The sequence below is a fragment of the Epinephelus fuscoguttatus genome, linkage group LG17, assembly GCF_011397635.1.
Source record: "Epinephelus fuscoguttatus linkage group LG17, E.fuscoguttatus.final_Chr_v1".
Classification (NCBI taxonomy): domain Eukaryota; kingdom Metazoa; phylum Chordata; class Actinopteri; order Perciformes; family Serranidae; genus Epinephelus; species Epinephelus fuscoguttatus.
In genome coordinates, this window is record NC_064768.1 from 41974001 (window position 1) to 41994482 (window position 20482).

Genomic DNA, 20482 nt, shown 5'->3' on the forward strand with positions numbered 1-20482 from the left:
AAAGAAAATTGTTCAATTATCTTTCTTCAGAGAGTTTTGCTGTTTCTTTCTTTAATTAATTCATTTATTTTTGCAATGTTTAAAATAAACATGCCTTCTAAACCCATGGCATATTTTATTCATATTTTTGGCAATTCTTTTTTTCTTTCAAGATTTTTAGTACTTTGTTTTTCTTTTAAAAAATGTTTGCAGTGTTTGCCTCTTGTTACAAAATTTTTTGGACAATTTTTTCTTTCCTAAAACATTTGGGTGATTTTTTTTTTAAATATATATTTTGACGATTTTAAAAAAATTTCTTTAAAGATATTTGTATAATCATTTTTTAAAAACATTTTTTTCTTTTTTTTTTCTTTTATCTATTTAATTATTTATTTTTGCAATTCTCATTGTCACTTTGTGTCTGATGCATTGTCGTGAACGTTATATTACAAGAAGTCCCGTAGGGAATTTACTCAAATTTGGCACAAACGTCCACTTGGACTCAAGGATGAACTGATTAAAACTTGGTGTCAAAGCTCAGAGGTCACTGACCTTGTATCCATCCCATTCTTGTGATGTGATATCTCAAGAACCACATCCCAAGTGGATGTTTGTGCCAAATTCTAAACATGACAAACCTCTAAACCCAAGGCATGTTTTCTTTACACTTTTTTGGCCATTTTTTTCTTTCAAAATGTTTTAATTTTTTTTTTTTCAAATCTGCAAAAAAAAAAACCTTTTTTTTCTGTTTTTTTTTTGGGTTTTTTTTACAGATTTGTTTTTGTTTAAAACATTTTTTGCAATTCTTAAGGAAAACGTTACTTTAAAAATTGCCAAAATCATACCATTTCTCGTTGGAAATTATGATTGGATGTACAAATTTCTGACAGTCCTTGACCACATCATGTGTGAGAAATGCTTCTTGTGGGTGTGAATCTGTGCGGAGTAACTGAACTGATCGGCTAACTGCTAACTGGAAGAGAGGGTGCTGCTCTGAGGCGACCAGCAGCTCGTGTTGCTCATATGTTTGTTAGTTTTTAAGTGTGTTTTCTTAAAGTTTGTCCAGCGTCCTGTCCTGTCCTGTCTTTTCATGTCCTAAAGGTTGCGTGTAGTTATAGCTCCTTCTGCAAAGACTCTGTGATTGCTACCAAAGCAGTGATGATCTTTCCTAACAAAGAGTCTGATACTGAATGGGAGAAATGCATTTGACAAGGGGATATAGTTTCTGAGAGGGAATTAAAGAAGGAGGTGAGGGCTGAAATAAAAAAGGCTAAAGTGAGGTATGAGGATGAGACTGAGGCAGAGCTTCGCAGTAACATCTTAAAGACAGGCTGTGATAACATGACATGATGAGGGCAGCAGGGAGTCACTGTGAGTGGCTTTCACTCAGATAAACATCTGGCTGATGAACTCAATAGTTTTTATTTAAAATTTGATCATCATGATTTTACTGCACAGTTGAATAAGATACAAGAAAAGACCATCACTTGTTACTGATGTTAAAGTGTGACCAGTATTTTTAAACATACGAAGAGTAAGAGCCCAGGACCTGATCACGTCTGTGGCAAGGTACCAAAAACCTGTGCACATCACTTCTGAGGCTTATTGTCCCAGGAGCCGAGCGTAACACACCTGAAGAGTTAAATGATTCTCACTTGATTAGTTATGAAGTCCTTTGAACAGCTGATCAAGAGAGAAGTTTTAAAACATCTGGCGATGTCTCTCCCCTCTTCTTAACATCATGTACACCAGTGAGTGCAGAATAATTTATAGGAACAGACACATCGTTATTGTCAGCCTTCCTGAGAGAGAGGAACAGGATCATGTGATGAGTCTTTGCTCCATTTAAATTTGTCCAAAACAAAAAACGTTATGAAAAAAAAAGTTATTGATTTTGGTGTAGTTGAAAATATCTGGGTGTTGTTCTTGACAACAAATTGATTTTTGAATCCCATGCTGATTTTACCTCGGGAAAAGTCCAACAGAGACTTTATTTCTTGAGGAAAATGAGATGATGAGGCTCTTCCACAGGAGCGTCATTGAATCTGTTTTAATTTTTTGTATTATTGTTTGGTTTGGAAACTTTAATCTGTCTTGTAGGAATCGACTCCAGTGTCTTGTGAAAAGTGCCAGTAAAATCTCAGGGAGGAGTCAGAACACGCTTTTGGCCATTTACAACAGGCCATAACTATAACTGGGAGGGCTGATGCTCCACTGGTCTGTGAGGACCACCCGCTTCCAGGGGAGTTTGAGCTGCTGCCCTCAGGTCGCCGTTTCAGGGCACCTGTTTGGAGGCCGAAAAGATCTTCCAAGATTCCAAGTGTTATAAATCTGCTCAGTAGCAGTTAGCACCTTGTCTGTGATCCTGCACTCAGGCACTCTTGCAGTTTTTACTTGATATGAAATTACCAACTGGTAATTCAACTGGTATGTTGTTTTTTTATCTCATGATTTGTATTTATTATTGTTGCTGTTGATGATGATGCCCTCATTGTACTGTGTTTTATGTAAACTCTTGCTGCACAACAAATTTCCCTGAGGGGACAATAAAGAAACCTGACCTGTTCATATTCCTGCTCAAAACTGAAAACTGCTAACTGACATGCTAACTGCTAACTGACATGCTAACTGTTGACTGACATGCTAACTGACATGCTAACTGCTAACTGACATGCTAACTGACATGCTAACTGCTAACTGACATGCTAATTGCTGACTGACATGCTAACTGACATGCTAACTGTTGACTGGCATGCTAACTGCTAACTGACATGCTAACTGCTGACTGACATGCTAACTGACATGCTAACTGCTAACTGACATGCTAACTGCTGACCCACAAACTGAAGCAGAGTAACAGTTTTTTTGTGACCAGTTTTTTATTATAAGTGTAACAGGAAGAGGCGGAGTCTCACTGCAGCCATACCAGAGACAACAGACAGAGTGTGATCCTACAGGAAAGGAACGCAGATTGATGGGGTCTACAGAGCGGCATGGGGAAACAGGTGGACGGGGCTGCTGTCCTGCTCATTAACTCCGTTGTCTGAACTCTCCTTGTTCTCCTCAGGTCGAGTCTGATGGAGCCGTGACGATAGTCCGCCGCTACACTGATGGTTTTTCAGCTGTGTCCGCCACGAGAAACTCCTGCCACAGACGCTGCAGCTGAACGGTTTCTCGCCCGTGTGACACGTCATGTGTTGAACATAGTTATCCTTCCGAGGGAATCTCTTCCCGCACACGGAGCAGCTGAATGGTTTCTCTCCCGTGTGGTTCCTCATGTGTCGGTTCAGGTGTCCACTCTCATTGAAAGTTTTCCCACACACAGAGCAGCGGTACGGTTTCTCTCCCGTGTGAACAATAGTGTGCCGCTTCAGGTTTTCCATACGCAGGAACTTGGCATCACAGAGGGAGCAGCCAAATGGTTTCTCTCCTGTGTGGGTTCTCATGTGTCTCTTCAGAGAGTTCTTGAAGCCAAATCGTTTCTCACAATTAGTGCAGCCAAATGGTTTCTCTCCTTGTCTTGGAGTGCTCAGAGGGACTGATCCTGACGGAGGTTCTCCAGGCTCCTCCCATTCCCTGCTATCGTCAGTATCTGGGTCAGGTTCAGGAGAGTCTCCTGGCGCTGGTCCTGATCCTGGTGGTCCTGGTCCTGGTCCTCCACAGTGGTGTCCCTCAGACTGAGGTGTCTCTTCATCATCTTCACTCTTCACAGGGACAGGAGTGAATGTGAACTTGGTGATATCAGCCTCCTCCAGCCCTTGAAGCTGCTCTCCCTCCTGACTGCTCCACAGTTCCTCCTCTTCCTCTTTAATGTGTGGGGGCTCTGGGTCCTCCTGGTCCACACTGGAGCTCCACTCCTGCTGCTCAGGGGGAACCTCTTCTTTAACCACCAACAGCTGCTGCTGGACCTCTGCACCAAACAGGAAACAGGAAACAGAGACAAACTGTCATTTGATGCCAGGTGAGCAACTTGACACACCGCAGGATAAAGTGCCCACACAACTTTACTTTCACACATTTTATTATCATAATAATTTTTGAATATTTATCACTGTGTTCATTTCCACAGGTCTACATCTCCACTAAACCCTCCACTGCCCCACCTCCTTCACCACCTGCCTTGAGGACATTAGGAGCTGGACAAGCAGGAACTTCCTGAAGCTCAGCGGAAGCAAAACAGATCCCCTGCTCATCAGTTCCAAAAACACCCTGTCCAAAATCCAAAGCACCCACGTCCCTCACAAGATCAGACTTCCCTGTACCCTCATCCAGCCACGTCGAGAGACTTGGCGTCATTCTGGGCAGCACTCTCTCACTCAGACATTACCCAGATAGCTTTCTTCCACCTCTGCAACATCTCCAGACTCTGCCCATCACTGTCCCAGGCCAACACTGGAGACTTGGTCCACACATTTGTCACATCTCCCCCCCCCAGTTTTTCTGACATTTTATTTACTTTTTTTTTAATTTATGTATTTATTTTCATTTTAATAATGTTTTTCAAATATTTCCTTTGGATATTTCGTGTGTGTTTTTGGCCTTAAACCTTTTTTTTTTTTTTTAAAAATGTATTTATTTATTTTGGCCCAAACTTGTTTTTCCTTTTTTGGCCTTGAACTTTTGTCATTTTTATAGCCATTAACCTGTAGTTATTTATTTAATAATCTTTATTTAAGTATTTATTTGACCTTAGACTTTTTTTATTTTTTTACCTAAAACCTTATTTTATTCATTTTGGCCTCATATCGTCTTTTTAATTGTTTTGTTAGGACAAATCGTGTTCAACTTATTGAGTCGTCACAGGTCAGCAGTATATCTGAGGTATTGTGGGAATATGGTGAATAGAATCTACGTTTTGCTGACAGGTCAGTGCCAGTATTAAGTACATTTTACACAGAAAGGCTTCACTCAGTATCACAGGAAGAAATTTAAAAATATACGAATAAAATTAGATCAAGTGTGTGTCATAGTTAAAACTTCACAAACTCAAATATAAGATTATGTTATGATGTTTGAAGCCTCGTTGTTTATTGAAGTTAAGACATTTTAAGACTTTTTAAAGACCCTGCAAATACAACCATTTAAATCTATAAGCCCCGCCCCCTCAGCCAAAATAAGAACACAGTCCCTCCCACCTTCTGCACCACCTAATAAATACTGTCAGCCCTGTTGTAACCACAGAAGAAGAAGCAGCAGTGTCGGTGACAGACTCACTCTGTTTATAACCACAGAAGAAGACACTAACCTGCTGTGTGTTTATAACCACAGAAGAAGACACTAACCTGCTCTGTGTTTATAACCACAGAAGAAGACACTAACCTGCTCTGTGTTTATAACCACAGAAGAAGAAGACACTAACCTGCTGTGTGTTTATAACCACAGAAGAAGAAGACACTAACCTGCTCTGTGTTTATAACCACAGAAGAAGAAGACACTAACCTGCTCTGTGTTTATAACCACAGAAGAAGAAGACACTAACCTGCTCTGTGTTTATAACCACAGAAGAAGAAGACACTAACCTGCTGTGTGTTTATAACCACAGAAGAAGAAGACACTAACCTGCTGTGTGTTTATAACCACAGAAGAAGACACTAACCTGCTCTGTGTGTTTATAACCACAGAAGAAGAAGACACTACCCTGCTCTGTGTTTATAACCACAGAAGAAGACACTAACCTGCTCTGTGTTTATAACCACAGAAGAAGACACTAACCTGCTGTGTGTTTATAACCACAGAAGAAGAAGACACTAACCTGCTGTGTGTTTATAACCACAGAAGAAGAAGACACTAACCTGCTGTGTGTTTATAACCACAGAAGAAGACACTAACCTGCTGTGTGTTTATAACCACAGAAGAAGACACTAACCTGCTGTGTGTTTATAACCACAGAAGAAGAAGACACTAACCTGCTGTGTGTTTATAACCACAGAAGAAGAAGACACTAACCTGCTGTGTGTTTATAACCACAGAAGAAGACACTAACCTGCTGTGTGTTTATAACCACAGAAGAAGACACTAACCTGCTCTGTGTTTATAACCACAGAAGAAGACACTACCCTGCTCTGTGTTTATAACCACAGAAGAAGACACTAACCTGCTCTGTGTTTATAACCACAGAAGAAGAAGACACTAACCTGCTCTGTGTTTATAACCACAGAAGAAGACACTAACCTGCTCTGTGTTTATAACCACAGAAGAAGAAGACACTAACCTGCTCTGTGTAACCTGAGCTGAGGGTTGTAAACAGCGTCCAGTAGTTTCCGTTGTCGCTCGTTCTCCTCTTTTGAGCGACAAAGTTGCTCCTCGTACTCTGCTATCGTTCTTTCAAACAGCCCAAATATCTCTTCAGCAGCCGCAGTTAGTCGCTGCTTCACCAACGCTCTCAGCATTTGGACTTTACACATCTTCACACTCTGATAAGAGACTTCCGCTAACAGCTAGCACGCCAGGCTAACTCCAGGAGCTGTGTCGTCGGCGTGAAAACACACAGAGGATCGGTCAGAGCTCTCTCTCTCTCTCTCTCTCTCTCACACACACACACACACTTCTTTACCAACAAACACACTCCGCTGATCTTGCTTACGACCGACAGATAACAAAGGAACTTCCGGTTCCGCTGTAACTTCGGCAGAGGGTTTAAAGCTTCCGGTGGTACAGACCTTCACAATAATACTCAGCGCTTTTTACAACACAGTGTTTGTTATTTTAACTGCATTTATCAATCAATAAAATTTATTTTCCTACACTTACTTTTATTTTATATTATCAGTAGTATTATCATCATCATTTTGTTAATTTATTATTGTTATTAACTCTGTCAGGCAGTGGAAAGGAAAGGACACTCTTAATTTGAAACGTCTCCACGGAAGTGACAGTGTGACCGTGATTAGCAGCGTTAGCAGAGTGAACCGTTAGCTGGATCTAAATAACGGCAGAAAAACAAACCGTCAGAGTTTAGTTCAGTAACCGGAGCAGAGATGGACCCACACCGGAAGCTGCTGCCTGACGTCACGGACGAGGCTTTAAACACGCGAAGAAGAAGAAGAGGTTAGTTTTCTCTGCTGAGCTCTGCTGCTAACGATGCTAAGCTAACGTTAGCTGGTTTTCAGGTTGTGTCTTGAACAGACGCTTTCATTTTTTATCGTTAAGGTTCACACCTGAGCCCAGAGTAGGAAGCTAACGTTAGCTTAGCATGTCAGCTCGGCTGTTTACTGCTGTCTGTTAGCAAGGAGCTAGCTCACCTTTAACCCCCGTGTCACCATGGTAACCTCAGTCACAGCAGCGCTCAAACTGGAATTGATTATTGATTGATTGGTGGATGAAAATGGTTCAGCTTTACAGATCCAAAAATGTTCTATTTATTTGTATGTGCTATAAAAATAATCTATAAATAAAAGCAGCTGCTTAATGACCTCAGTTTGAGAAGTTGTAATTTTAGCAAATAAATGATGAAAATTTCAAAAAAATTATAAAATAGAAATATATATTGTAATCATTTATATAAATATAACAAAGATATCTAAATATATACATATACATGTATGTATATATATATATATATATATATATATGTGTGTGTGTGTGTGTATGTATATGTACATACACACACACACACACACACACACACACACACACATATATATATATATATATATATATATATATATATATATATATATAAATATTTATATAAGTATAAAAAATATTAAACAAAAAAACATAAAAATTAATTGTGACACTTTTTTTTAAAACCATGGGTTCTACAGTGTGGACCATGAGGACCCAGAGCCCCCACACATTAACATTGTTTGCGTGTTTCAGTGTTTACTGACATAATGTCCAAAAAATGTTGATAAATTGTCTGAAAAATGCTGATAAAGTATCTGAAAAAATGTTAGTGAAATATTTTGAAAAGAAAAACAAATCTGAAAAAAATGTTGAAAAAATTGCCCAAAAACGGTGTCAAAAATGTCCAAAGAAAATTTTGATTAGATGTCTGAAAAAAATGTTATTGAAACGTCTGGGGGAAAAAAGTCTGAAAAAATGTTTTGTTTTTTTTTAAATGTTCCAAATATATTTTAAAAAAGGTTGAAATTTTTTTGATAAAATGTTCCAAAAATTAAAAAAAAATCAGAAAAAAAAGTTTGAAGAAAATATTAATTCAGTGTCTGAAAAAATGCTCATTCAATATAAAATATCCCAAAAATTTACAAACATCCACAAAATGCTGATAAAATGTCAGAGGAATATTATTAAAATGTCCAAAAAATATTAATAAAAAGTTTGAAAAAAGAAAAAATGCTGATAAAACACTGAGAGAACTTTTACTGAAATGTCTGGAAAAAAAGTCTGAGAAAATGTTCAGAAAATTTTCCAAAAAAAGTAAAAAAATGTCCAAAAAATGTTGAAGAAACGTCAGAGGAAAATTATAAAAATGTATGAAAACTATTATGAAAAGTCTGAAAACAATGTTAATAAAATGTCCTAAAAATGTTATAAAAATATCAGAAAGACTTTTGATAAAATGTCTGGAAAATATTTTGAAAAAGTCAGAAAAATGTTGATTAAATTAAAAAAAGAATGTTGATGAAATGTCGGGAAAAAATGTTCATAAAATTGTCCAAAAAAAATAAATAAAAATGTCCAAAAAATGTTGATGTCAGAGGAAAATTATAAAAATGTATGGAAAATACTATGAAAAGTCTGAAAAAATGTTGATAAAGTGTCCAAAAAAATGTCAGTAGAAAATGTTGATTTAATGTCTGAAAAAAATCTCATTAAATATAAAATATCCCCTCCAAAAACTGACAAAACGTTGAAAAAAATGCTGATAAAATGTCACAGGAATGTCCAAAGATAATGTTAATGTAGTGGCTGATAAAATTTGCCCGAAAAATATTGAAAAATGTCAAAAAAATGACTATTAAACATCAGAGGAATATTATTGAAATGTCCGAATAATATTAATAAAAAGTCTGGAAAGAAATATTAATCAGATGTCTCAAAATTGTTTGATAAAACAAAAATAATATTTAAATGTCAGGAGAAATAAAATTAGTGAAATGTATGAAAAAAAGATTAAAATGTGTGATAATAAATTTGTGTGGGCACTATATCCTGCAGCCTCTCAGGTTGCTCACCTGGCATCAGATGACAGTTTGTCTCTGTTTCCTGTTTGGTGCAGAGGTCCAGCAGCAGCTGTTGGTGGTTAAAGAAGAGGTTCCCCCTGAGCAGCAGGAGTGGAGCTCCAGTGTGGACCAGGAGGACCCAGAGCCCCCACACATTAAAGAGGAAGAGGAGGAACTGTGGAGCAGTCAGGAGGGAGAGCAGCTTCAAGGGCTGGAGGAGGCTGATATCACCAAGTTCACATTCACTCCTGTCCCTGTGAAGAGTGAAGATGATGAAGGCTCAGGTACTAGTACATGTTAAGCAGGGGGGTCTCTGTCTCCATGATGCCTCAGACATCCTTCAGTGAATGTCCCATTCCTGTATGTCCAACACGTCCTCATCCTAAGTTATCCCACTTTGCCAGTGGATCCTAAAATATGACGCGCTCGGTACCTTTGCTACCTTCCTGAATCATCTTTATGTATTTTCCTATGAAAACAAATGAACCCCAATTCATACATATTCTACATATTTTAAAAGGCTGCATGACCAATATGCTGACGGCAGTAAACAAGAAAGCAGTCCTGAGTGCTTGCAAGGAGGCAGGTTGGGGTGGTGAATGGAACTTTCCCCTGGAGTCACGTGTTTGGATCTGTGTGAACCTAACCTCTGTAACTTTATGTTGATTACGTAACTGTACGTTAAAGTAGTAGCATCATTTGTGGGGTGCAGATTCATAGGATATCACACGAACTGTTCTATGAGGATACGCTGAGCATGTAGGGTGTAGTATGTGATTTCCGCTGCTCCTCAAGCTGTTTGTTCCTGCAACAGATATTTGGAATTTGCTTTGGAAGAGTGCTCCAGGTTTCCCCAAACTCAAATCTTAAGAAATCCACCAAATCTCTCAAACAGTTTGGCTGGAATCTTTAGTTGTTTTTTTCTCTCATATTGGCTCAGTCAGCTGTTGGTCCTCATGAGATGTCTGGTTGAAGTTGTTTGGGGTTCTCATGGATGTTGCATGGTTCTGTTGGTCCATGAGGATGTCAGACTTGAGGTTCTTCAGGCAGAGGCATGTTGGACAGTGTTCTCATTAGGAATGGGTATTGTTATATTCCAGGAAGCAGATCACCAATGATCTGGGTTGTGCGTCATGGGGAGGCTTTGTGCCAGGTAGGGTTGCCACGATTAGTCGACTAATCGATGACTAATCGACTGTTAAAATAATCGGTGACTATTTTAGTAGTCAACTAATCGGTTTGAGTCATTTTTCATAGAAAAGTACTATAAAAGTACCCAAAATACTCTTACTGCAGCTTCTTAAGTTCAGATATTAGCAGCTTTACACACTCTCCCATGACGGTGAACTAAAACCCTTTGGCGTGAGTACGAAACAAGACATTAGATGACTTAATTTTGGGGTTTGGGCAAGACAGACCGACATTTTTCAACATTTTAACACATTTTTCGATGAAATAATTAGTTTACTCATCGAAGAAATAATCGACAGATTAGTCGACAATGAAAATAATCGTTAGTGGCAGCCCTAGTGCCAGGTGGCACTCAGGGTCTATGTAGGGTAGTGGTGGGCCCAAGTTCTGATTTTGTAAGCCTCACCACAAATTCCAGTGGATCAGTCCCCTCAGATCCGTCTGGCATTCTACATATGCGAAGGTGTTGTTATGGTGTAAACGAGCCTCTAAGTCAGTTAGCTTTGCTTGGAGATCCTCTTGGTCCTTCAGTGCCGTGGCGCCCAGGCATGTTCTACCTCCATCACCTGCAGGTCGCCTTTCTGGTTGATTCTTCCTGAAACTCATTCCACTCCTTCCTCATGTCTACACGAATACAAAGTCAGAAATCACTCACATCACTTTTAAAATCTGATCGTAGTGCCCGGATCTCATTGTAGACGGCCCGCATGCCAGAGTTAGCCAAAACTTCACTAGACTTCCCAGTCTCACCATTGTTCTCATAACTTTCTTCGCCGCTGCTGCTCACCTTGGTGATTTGTCCTCTGTCATGTCCGGAGCCTGCCCGAGCTCATCTCCTTCCATACTGCTTTTCAGTCTCATTTCCACGCCTTAAATTTGCTCTTCCAAGGTGGTTAGGACGGGTTCTTTCAGAGAGTTGTTGACCTCAAATGCTCAAAATGCTAAAAAGAACCTTTGTTCTTGTTTGGATTTCCATGACCTATTGGTCTCTCTGTGTCTTTGTCCCACCGCAGAGGTCCAGCAGCAGCTGTTGGTGGTTAAAGAAGAGGTTCCCCCTGAGCAGCAGGAGTGGAGCTCCAGTGTGGACCAGGAGGACCCAGAGCCCCCACACATTAAAGAGGAAGAGGAGGAACTCTGGAGCAATCCGTCAGAAGCACATTTCCAACCTGAACTTGACACCAAGACGTCACACTCTTTGGAGTTAAAGACTGATCTCAGTGATGATGATGATGATGATGGTTGGATGGAGAACAGAAAACCTGAGTTGGTTTTAAACTCCCTGAAGATTATCAAAGTCCCTGCCGGCGGTACGAGAATTAGAGCCAGTAAAAAGACTTACAGCTGCTCTGAGTGTGGGAAGATCTTTGGCCGCAGTCCGCACCTGAAGATCCACATGAGGACACACACCGGAGAGAAACCGTTCAGCTGCCCCTTCTGCGGGAAGAGCTTCACCCAGAAAGTCAACCTGACGTATCACATGTCCATCCACACGGGGGAGAAACGTTTTAGCTGTCATTTCTGCAACGAAAGATTCACCTGGTACACTCAGCTCAAGAGTCACCAGTGCACCTGTGAGTCCTCTCAGCGTCACCAGAGTCAGATCGAGGACAGCAGAGATGCAGAGACGGGAGAGAAGTCGTTCAGCTGCTCCGAGTGCGGGAAGATCTTCAGCCGCAAGGACAACCTTAACATCCACATGAGGATCCACACCGGAGAGAGACCGTTCAGCTGCTCCGTCTGCGGGAAGAGTTTTAAACATGGAGGACATCTGACACAGCACATGTCTGTCCACACCAAAGAGAACAGGTTCGGCTGCGACGTCTGCGGCAAGAGGTTCACTTGGCTTTATCAGCTCAAGAGACACAAGTGTGGCGGAGAGTCTGCTCAGCGTCCTAAACTGTGGGGCAGCCAGGACGGAGAGTCCATGCTCAGTCCTGTTCCCATGAAGAGTGAGGATGATGAAGATGAACTTCAGTCCTCACAGGTAGAAACAGAAGCTGATGGAGACCACTGTAGAGGAGTACACCCAGTGCCTGGAGGAGAAGTAGGCCCAGTGCCCGGAGGAAGAGTACGACCAGTGTCCATAGACTCTTCTGAAGCCTACTCAGAGGACTGTGGAGGACCAGAACCAGCCAGGAACTCACATCCAGATTTACAACCAGACACTGGTGCCAAGGCCGAAGAATTTCGGGACTGTACCTGGACAGAGACCAGATCAAACTCCACTGGCAGGAAAACCTTCAGCTGCTCTGACTGTGGGAAAATATTTGGCCGGAAGGAACACCTGCAGACTCACGTGAGGATCCATACTGGAGAGAGACCATTCAGCTGCTCCGACTGTGGAAAAACCTTCGGCTGCAAGCGGTCGCTGCTGGGCCACATGATGAGTCACACAGGAGAGAAACCATTTAGCTGCTCTCAGTGTGGGAAGAGATTCGGCCGGATGGTGAACCTGAAGACTCATGAGAGACTCCACACGGGGGAGAGACCGTTCAACTGCCCATTTTGCAGTAAAGGTTTCACACAGAAGGTTCACATGACTCAACATATGGCTGTCCACACAGGAGAGAAACAGTTCAGCTGCAGCATTTGTGACAAAAAGTTCACGTGGCTTTCGGGGTTTAGGCGACACAAGTGTGGTGGCGAGCAGCAGGGGCTCGACGAGAGCCAAACGGTGGACAACTTGGAGGCAGAACCGGGAGGGAAACCGTTTCGCTGCTGGCAGTGTGGCAACAGATTCAACCACAAGCACAACCTGAAGGCTCACATGAGGATCCACACGGGGGAGAAACCCTTCAGCTGCTCCATTTGCGCTAAAGGCTTCACAGCAAGCGGTGCTCTGAAGAAACACCTGAGGACGCACTCGGGAGAGAAACCATTCAGCTGCTCTGTCTGTGGCGTCAGATTCACACAGGGCGGGAACCTGAAACGACACATGGTTCAGCACACAGGGGAGACTAGAGAGAAACCCTTCAGGTGCTCCGTCTGTGGGAGAAGCTTCACGCAGGTGTCTAACATGAAGCGACACATGGTGCAACATGCCGCTGCTGAGACAGGAAGTGAAGCTGTGCGCGGTCCGGACGTGATGCAGGATAAGAGTTCATCACTGCTGACTGATCATCGATAGAGACATAACTGTTTCAGAAATCACATGGACTATTTTCTACGTTAATTTATTGATTGTTAAATCTGGGAAATGTTGACAATCAGATGTTCCAGAACACAAAGAGATTTAGTGTGTTACCACAGAAAAATTATTTGTCTATCAGAGTACTTGAATGTCTTATCCAGGGGCGTCAAACGTACGGCAACTCATGCTTATCATGTCTGCTAGCAGTGTTAGCAAGGAAGCTAACCAACTACAGCTCAACAGTAATGTAGCAGAACGCTAATTTCTGTGGTCATATCAGCTAACCAGTCCCCTCAAGGAACACGTGATGTTGCGATCACAACAAGTAACGCAAATTCAATCTACCGCCAAACTTATTCGGGAACGGCACAAACTGGCGGAGCACAGACGAGATGAATCACCATGACAGAAGCTGTCACATCCAGAATGTACGTTCAATTAAATGTGTGCGGTTGGAAGTAATGTTAGTTTGTTGGTGCCAGAGCACTGACAGCAGGCAGTTGCCAAGACCCTCTCGACGCATGTATGAAATATGGTAGGCGCATGTAGCATCCCAAGACATACAAAAAAGCCTCATGGAGCCATACCCTGAACCCGACAGTTAGTCGGTCATTTTGAATTAATTATGGTGGGTTTTTTTCCAGGGGTCGTATTTTAATGAACTCCTCCTATAGATTTGATGTGATCAACTTTTATTCGTACCATTAAAGGTCAGACCTTTAACATCAAAAGTTGCAGTTTAAAAGTTGCTGTCGACCGGTGTGACCATGGCGAGGCGGCAAATGTCAATGTTTTGCCACCAAACAGGAAGTGGTTTTTAACTCCAGAATACATGGTCCAATCTGCCCCAGGTTTTATTAGGCTCCAGGTTTAGGTGTCATGGTGATTGCGCCACCCACTGGCATCGTTTCATCACAACTTTCATCACAATTTTTGTTAGGACGCAACTATCTCGAAAAAAGCTGCTGCGAAATACCGAAGGGACTGGCTAATGCTAACACTAGTGAAACCATATAGTGATGTTAATTTGTGTTACAGTGAATAATGCCTTCATCGAGCTGACAGGAAGCTAGCGGCAGACTAAGCAAAGTTGGCGGGAGGATGTGTGACTATGTTCTGTTTTCAAAATAAGGTGTTATGGAAATGTGATTGATTGGATTATATTAAGAGGAAGTGTAAAATGAATTTTTTTTTTTTTAAGATATTTTTTGGGCCATTTTGCCTTTAATGGACAGGACAGGTAAGTGTGAGAGGGGGAGAGAGAGAGAGAGACATGCAGCAAAGGGCCACAGGCTGGAGTCGAACCCGGGCTGCTGCGGCAACAGCCTTGTACACGGGGCACCTCCTCTACCACTAAGCCACCGACACCCCGAATTATTAATTATAAATTAAAAAGTAAAAACCATGAACACGCAACAGATATGTCTTTATTCTGTGATTTTTGTTTTACTGGAAATAAAAATAAAAAATATTGTTCCTGATGTTGACGACATGTCTGATGACACAGACACAAAACTCACATATTTGGACTGGATCAGTATTTAGAGATATTTCAAAGTAAAAGTCCAACATTTCTACCTTGAAAATCTGAAACTTGAAGTTAAAAAAAAGGTTGCTCCATAATTCCTGCTAATAACTGAACACTGTTTCTGTTTTAAATTAAAAGCCCCTCATAATTTCAGTTGAGAGAATCCATTCACTGGACTGATCGGTAAAATAGTCACTGGTTGTTTTTTTGTCAGTCAGTAAACTGATGAGTCACTGCAGCTGTGACTCCATGTGAAGACTTTTAACCATCAGTGTGAGTGAGAGCTGACTTCAGATCAGCTGTCCAAGCTCAGTGAGGCCGTCAGGAGGACGAACCGCTGACGGACCAACAGCCACAACTGTCACACAAATAACAAGACGGGGCAGATATTCACTGTGTGTTTATATAACCTGTGTATTTATATATTTATGAGAATATGCACGACATGACTTTGCTAAGTACGACGTGTTCCTGAATCAACATTGCAATTAACCAATCACAGCCTTCTGACATCATCAGCATGCTGCCGCTGTGCTTCTTTAAAAATTCCTTTGTGCGTCTTCTGAGCTAAGCTAGTTTTCCATCCACAGAAACACTGACCGAAATCCTTACGAGCTGCTGTAGGGTTAGTGATTTAGCTTGCTAACTAGGTAGGCCATTTTAACAAGCTAACTTGCTAATATACTAGTCTATTGGCACGTTTACTTGTTAGCATAGCCTACCTAGTTAGCAAGCTAACTCAGTGACCCTACAGCAGCTCATACATTTCGGTCAGTGTGAGTAAAATAAGCTTAGCTCAGAAGAAGCACCAAAGAATTTTTAAAGATGCACAGCGGCAGCATGCTGATGATGTCAGAGGGCTGTGATTGGTGGGTCAGTTGGCTATCAGTATTGGAGGCCTGAAAAAATGCTCATATTTCCCAACTGTAAATATGTTTAACCTGTGGATCTTCTTCTTCTTTAAAGTGACAATTTTTACGTTACCATGTAAAAAGTAACCACACTGTTAGCCAGCAGCTAGCTGAAAGTCAGGAGAAGGAGAGTTTAAAGACAGGTGAGTTGATGTCCTCGTCCTGGTGAGTTCCTCTCAGCCAAACACAGTCACCATCCAACACCAACCACAAAAAGACCCACCAACAGTAGACACAAGGACCTGTGTCCACATCTTTTGGCCATTCAATCACCATTTTTTCTTGGACATTATAAAAATATTGTTGGACATTTTATCAACACTTTTTCGGACATTTTGTTAACATCTTGTAAACATTTTATTAACATTTTTTCTTGAACACTAATATATTTTGGATATTTCAACAACATTGTTTTCAAAATATTTTTGGACATAATATTAACAATTTTCCAGACATTTTTGAAACATTTTGTTGGACAATTTAATAATATTTTTCCGACATTTTGTCAACATTTTTTTGGACATTTTTGTATCATGTTTTTTGGACATTTAATCAACATGTTTTCAGACATTTTAATAATGGTCTATGGACAATATTTTAACATTTTTTTTCAGACATTTAAATAATTTTACAGTTATCAACACTTTTTTGGCATTTTGTTCACATCTTTTTCTGACATTTTTACATTTTTTGAACATTTTGTTGGGCAATTCAATAATAGTTTTCCAACATTTTATTATCATTTTTTGAGACTTTTTTTTTATATATATATATTTTTAGAACAGTGAAACCACCTGTTCAAACAAGAATTAAATACAAATGTACATAAGACTTGTGGTCATCAAGGTTCTAATGGCCATTCAGAAAGTTATAAAGGTCACAGATGAGGTTCTAATTGAATGTATTGTCTTTGCAGAGAGTTCAAGTTCTGAGGAAACAAAGCACAAAGTAAAAAACATTATGAACTCTGCACCGTCTGAGGGTCTTACAGGATGTTCTAAAGACGCCACAGTTCACTGAGGAGGTTCTTCTGGTACTTAAAGAGGCTCTAGTAGTCATTATGGAGATTCTAAGGGTCACAAGGGAGGTACAAGTTGTCATTAGGGAGCTCCTCAGGAGCATGAAGGAGGTTCTGTTGGTTACCAGGGAGGCTCTGGTGGTCATTAGGGAGGTTCTGGTGGTCACCAGGGAGGCTCTGGTGGTCATTAGGGAGGTTCTGTAGGTATTATTATTATTATTATTATTATTATTATTATTGTCATCACTCAGAACATGATGTGGAGTTGTTGTCAGTCGGTCCAGCAGAGGGCGCCACTGGATGTTTTTATCTCAACATTTGACTGTTGTTTCGTTTATTTAAAATAAGAAGACTTCCTGCTGTGGATCATCTGAGTCATCGATCAGCTCATTGATTGATTTATTAATTATAGATTTGTTAATCTGTTAGTTTGTATTTCTATTTTTCAGCCCCCACCCCTCAGTGACCATCTGATCTCTGTGCGTGACGCCGTCACACCGTGCACCTCCTCCTCCTCCTCCGCTGCTGCTGCTGCTGCTGCTGCTGCGGCCATTATTGCTGTAAAGCACCGCGGAACCGCAGCGGGACACCGCGACATCAGCAGGCCGAGCAGGAGGGCTGGACCGCCGGGGAGGAGCGGAGGATGAGAGCCGCCGCCGGTACGGAGAGCCGACCGGAGCCGCCGCCGCTCAGTTACCCCGGAGGAGGCGACATGACTGCGGCATAAAGAGGCGAGAGGACGCGGCTGCGGCTGTCGGTGAGGGATGGATGGATGGATGGATGGATGGATGTGTAGAAACAGGTGGATGATCTGACGGCATCATCATCATCATTTGTTATTATTATTATTATTATAATTGTTGTTGTTGACGCACTGACGGTCACATGGACGGACTGACAGTGTCTCTGTCTCAGCGGCTCACAGGAAGGATGTCCGGGCCGCCCGCCGGGGCCGGACCGGGACCGGGACCGGAGCTGCCGGACATGAGCCACCTGACGGAGGAGGAGCGGAGGATCATCCTGTCGGTGATGGAGAGACAGAAGAAGGAGGAGGAGAAGGAGCAGAGCATGCTCAAGTAAGGAGGGGGGCGGGGCTAACCTGCAGCTCATTGTTATTGATCACTGATATCTGACAGACAAAATAAAAGCACAGCGCTTCCTGTATGAATTTTCAAAATGAAAGCCCCCCCCCCCCCCCCCCACCTGCAGGCAGAGAGGCTGAAGGTTTCACTGCAGTAAGATGACATCACAGCTCCGTCTGAGGTCCCTGTGACGTCATATGACCTCTGACCTTTGTTCTAAGGGTCCTGAAGGAGGTTCTGTATTATGATGAGTTTTATTTCTGATCAACATGATTCATGTAAACTGGTCACAGAGACCAATGTCAACAACACAGGCACACGAAGCAGCTGAACATCAAGTCTTTATTTCTCCACTGAAAGTCTGGTCCAGTCTGGTCCAGTCTGGTCCAGTCCGGTTCAGTTCATATCAGGGCCGATTGCTCTGAGACAACAAGGGAGGCTGAACTTGACCTAAAAGTTCATAGAAGAAATGGTCAAATATGCACTATTGAATTTACATTAAAACAAGAATTTACATTGCATTAAACGTGCACTAGGACGCGTTTCACATCACGACTATGATGTTCAAACATCAGCTGTTTATCACCAGTTTTCAAACGCGACCTCCCTGTCATACACTCTCGTGTCAGCACGGTGGACGCGGAGCCTCCAAGCATTCCTATGAGACAGCGCTGAGCAGGTTTTGTTCATGCAGCAAAGCGAGACGCTCATTGGATAAATGTGACAAGATCGTCACTTCCAGGGAGGCTCAGCTTCCCTGAGACCTGATGGAGCAGTAGGCGGGAGAGGACGCTCGGTGTCTGCGTGATGATTGGAGGAAGTGTCTAAAAGGCTGAACCCCTTTGTGATTGACAGCGCTTTGGAAATACACACCGGCATCGGCGAGTTGAGTCTTCTGACAGAGTGCCGTCCAGAGTTCCTGATTTCCCTAAGCCATACAGCTCATTTTCACTGTTAAACCCATCTGAAAATCTCTGAGGTGTGTGTTGCTGTGGCTCTACGGCATGAGTGTGGTTTAAAAACAGCTTCAATTAAATGCTCCTTTTATAAGTTACTGCCTCGCTACAACATGACACATGTTATGATGTAAACTTAAAGTGAGCTTCCCCTGTTTGTTTTTTTTAAAGATATTTTTATGGGCATTTTTTGCCTTTAATTGATAGGATAGTGAAGTGTGAGGGGGGGGGGGGGGGGGGAGTGAGAAATGCAGCAAAGGGCCACAGGCTGGAGTCGAACCCGGGCCACTGCGGCAACAGCCTTGTACATGGGGCGCCTGCTCTATCCACTAAGCCACCGACGACCCGAAGTGAGCTTCCCCTGTTTGAAAGACCAGCAGCCGCCACTGGTCCATAGTTTCTCTTCCTACTATAAAAAGTTGTGGATGGTACCAACAGAAGCGTTCCTTAGCGTCCCCATGTTTGGTCCCCCCTCTGTTGGGGTACCTAGCACACAGATCTGGTACTAAAAGGTGGAGCTAGAAACCCTGCAGTCTGATTGGTCAGTAGAGGACGCTCACTCTGGTTTTATGTAACCTCTGTTCATACATCAGTAAACTACAACTATAAAATGAAAGAGAAAAAAATAACTTCATTCACTGGGCCGACTGCCGGCAACTTTTAAGGTGGAACGTTAACTTGTAATGTTACTCAATGCATGAGTTGATGACGTGAATCCATCAGCACACCTTAAATTTAAGATTTTTGGGGTATATTTTATTAATTTTTTTTTTTGATATTTTAATGATATTTTTCAGACGTTTTATTCATATTTATTGGAAATTTCATGAACATTTTTTTATATATTATTAGAAAGTTTTTGCACATTTATTTATATTTATTGGACATTTTATTAACATTTTTCCGACATTTTATTCATATTTTTTGGACTTTTTTTTCAACTTTTTTTTTAAATGTTTTGTTTTTTTTTTTAAACAATTTGCTGACATTTTAATGTCATTTTTAGGACATTTCAACAACAACCCCACCCACATTTAAGAAAACTGTTTGTGGGAAAAAATAAACACGTTAAGGGATGTATAGTGACAATGTACAAGTAAATAAGAGGTGAAAGAATAAAGGCACTTCCTGTTGCTCCCCCTCTCCCCCACACAGGAAGTTGCATCAGCAGTTTGAGATGTACAAGGACCAGGTGAAGAAGCTGGGGGAGGAACCTCCGGCAGCTCAGACAGCAAGGGCGGAGTCTCCCACTTGCGGCGTCTGTCGAAAGACCAAGTTTGCTAACGGCTGCGGCCACGCCTGCTGCTACTGTCAGAGCCGCTTCTGTGCCCGCTGCGGGGGCCGCGTCCCCCTGAGGGCCAGTAAGGTCAGTGTGGTCGGGGGTGGGTGGGTTATTTTGGTCACTTCCTGTTTATTTTTGTTACTTCCTGTTTATTTTTGTAACTTCCTGTTTATTTTTGTAACTTCCTGTTCCAGGTGGTGTTAGTTTCTGAAAAAAACAGGTGTTTCTCAAAGTCACATCCTTGACTTTGGAACAGTCCTTCGGCGGGTCGATGACG

General features: G+C 41.8%; 3 protein-coding genes across 17 annotated transcripts in view; 2 read left to right on the forward strand and 1 right to left on the reverse strand.

The window, feature by feature from the left end:
* The window catches only part of LOC125904859 (zinc finger protein 835-like), a 111012-nt gene extending 96112 nt beyond the window's left edge, over positions 1-14900 (forward strand). Inside the window, exons 1-3 of one of the 6 annotated variants that reach the window (XM_049602549.1) lie at positions 6894-7026; positions 9164-9391; positions 11312-14899. In XM_049602549.1, coding sequence (XP_049458506.1) covers positions 6957-7026; positions 9164-9391; positions 11312-13425 — 2412 coding nt within the window. In that variant the 5' untranslated portion in view covers positions 6894-6956 and the 3' untranslated portion in view covers positions 13426-14899. Of the gene's footprint in view, positions 1-6893; positions 7027-9163; positions 9392-11311 lie in introns of those variants that run through there. The other 5 variants (XM_049602548.1, XM_049602547.1, XM_049602552.1 and 2 more) reach the window with 5 other exon arrangements.
* On the reverse strand, positions 909-6588 carry LOC125904890 (zinc finger protein 771-like). Of its 2 annotated transcripts, XR_007451543.1 has the most exons (3): positions 6191-6588; positions 2620-3889; positions 909-2588 (listed from the first exon to the last, which is right to left on the reverse strand). XR_007451543.1 is itself a non-coding variant. In XM_049602604.1 (2 exons), exons 1-2 carry the CDS (start codon positions 6381-6383, stop codon positions 2961-2963), a joined length of 1122 nt encoding a protein of 373 aa, XP_049458561.1. In that variant the 5' UTR covers positions 6384-6588; the 3' UTR covers positions 909-2960. The 2 variants fall into 2 exon arrangements, 1 of the variants encoding a protein (XP_049458561.1); XM_049602604.1 differs by having other exon boundaries at positions 909-3889.
* Positions 14901-17253: 2353 nt separating the features above from the next.
* The window catches only part of LOC125904845 (regulating synaptic membrane exocytosis protein 2-like), a 29871-nt gene continuing 26642 nt past the window's right edge, over positions 17254-20482 (forward strand). For 3 of the 9 annotated variants that reach the window (XM_049602513.1, XM_049602510.1, XM_049602511.1), the window contains exons 1-3: positions 17257-17642; positions 17801-17961; positions 20079-20289. In XM_049602513.1, the coding sequence (XP_049458470.1) occupies positions 17816-17961; positions 20079-20289 (357 nt within the window). In that variant the 5' untranslated portion in view covers positions 17257-17642; positions 17801-17815. Of the gene's footprint in view, positions 17643-17800; positions 17962-20078; positions 20290-20482 lie in introns of all 9 variants that reach the window. The other 6 variants (XM_049602514.1, XM_049602509.1, XM_049602512.1 and 3 more) reach the window with 6 other exon arrangements.

Bases quoted from the DNA above. Each gene is read 5' to 3' on its own strand.
- LOC125904890 (XM_049602604.1), bottom strand. From the start codon at position 6,383: ATGTGTAAAGTCCAAATGCTGAGAGCGTTGGTGAAGCAGCGACTAACT. The intron at 3,890-6,190 runs GTTAGTGTCTTC...TGTTTGGTGCAG, and splicing joins GCTCAGGTTACACAGAGCAG to AGGTCCAGCAGCAGCTGTTG.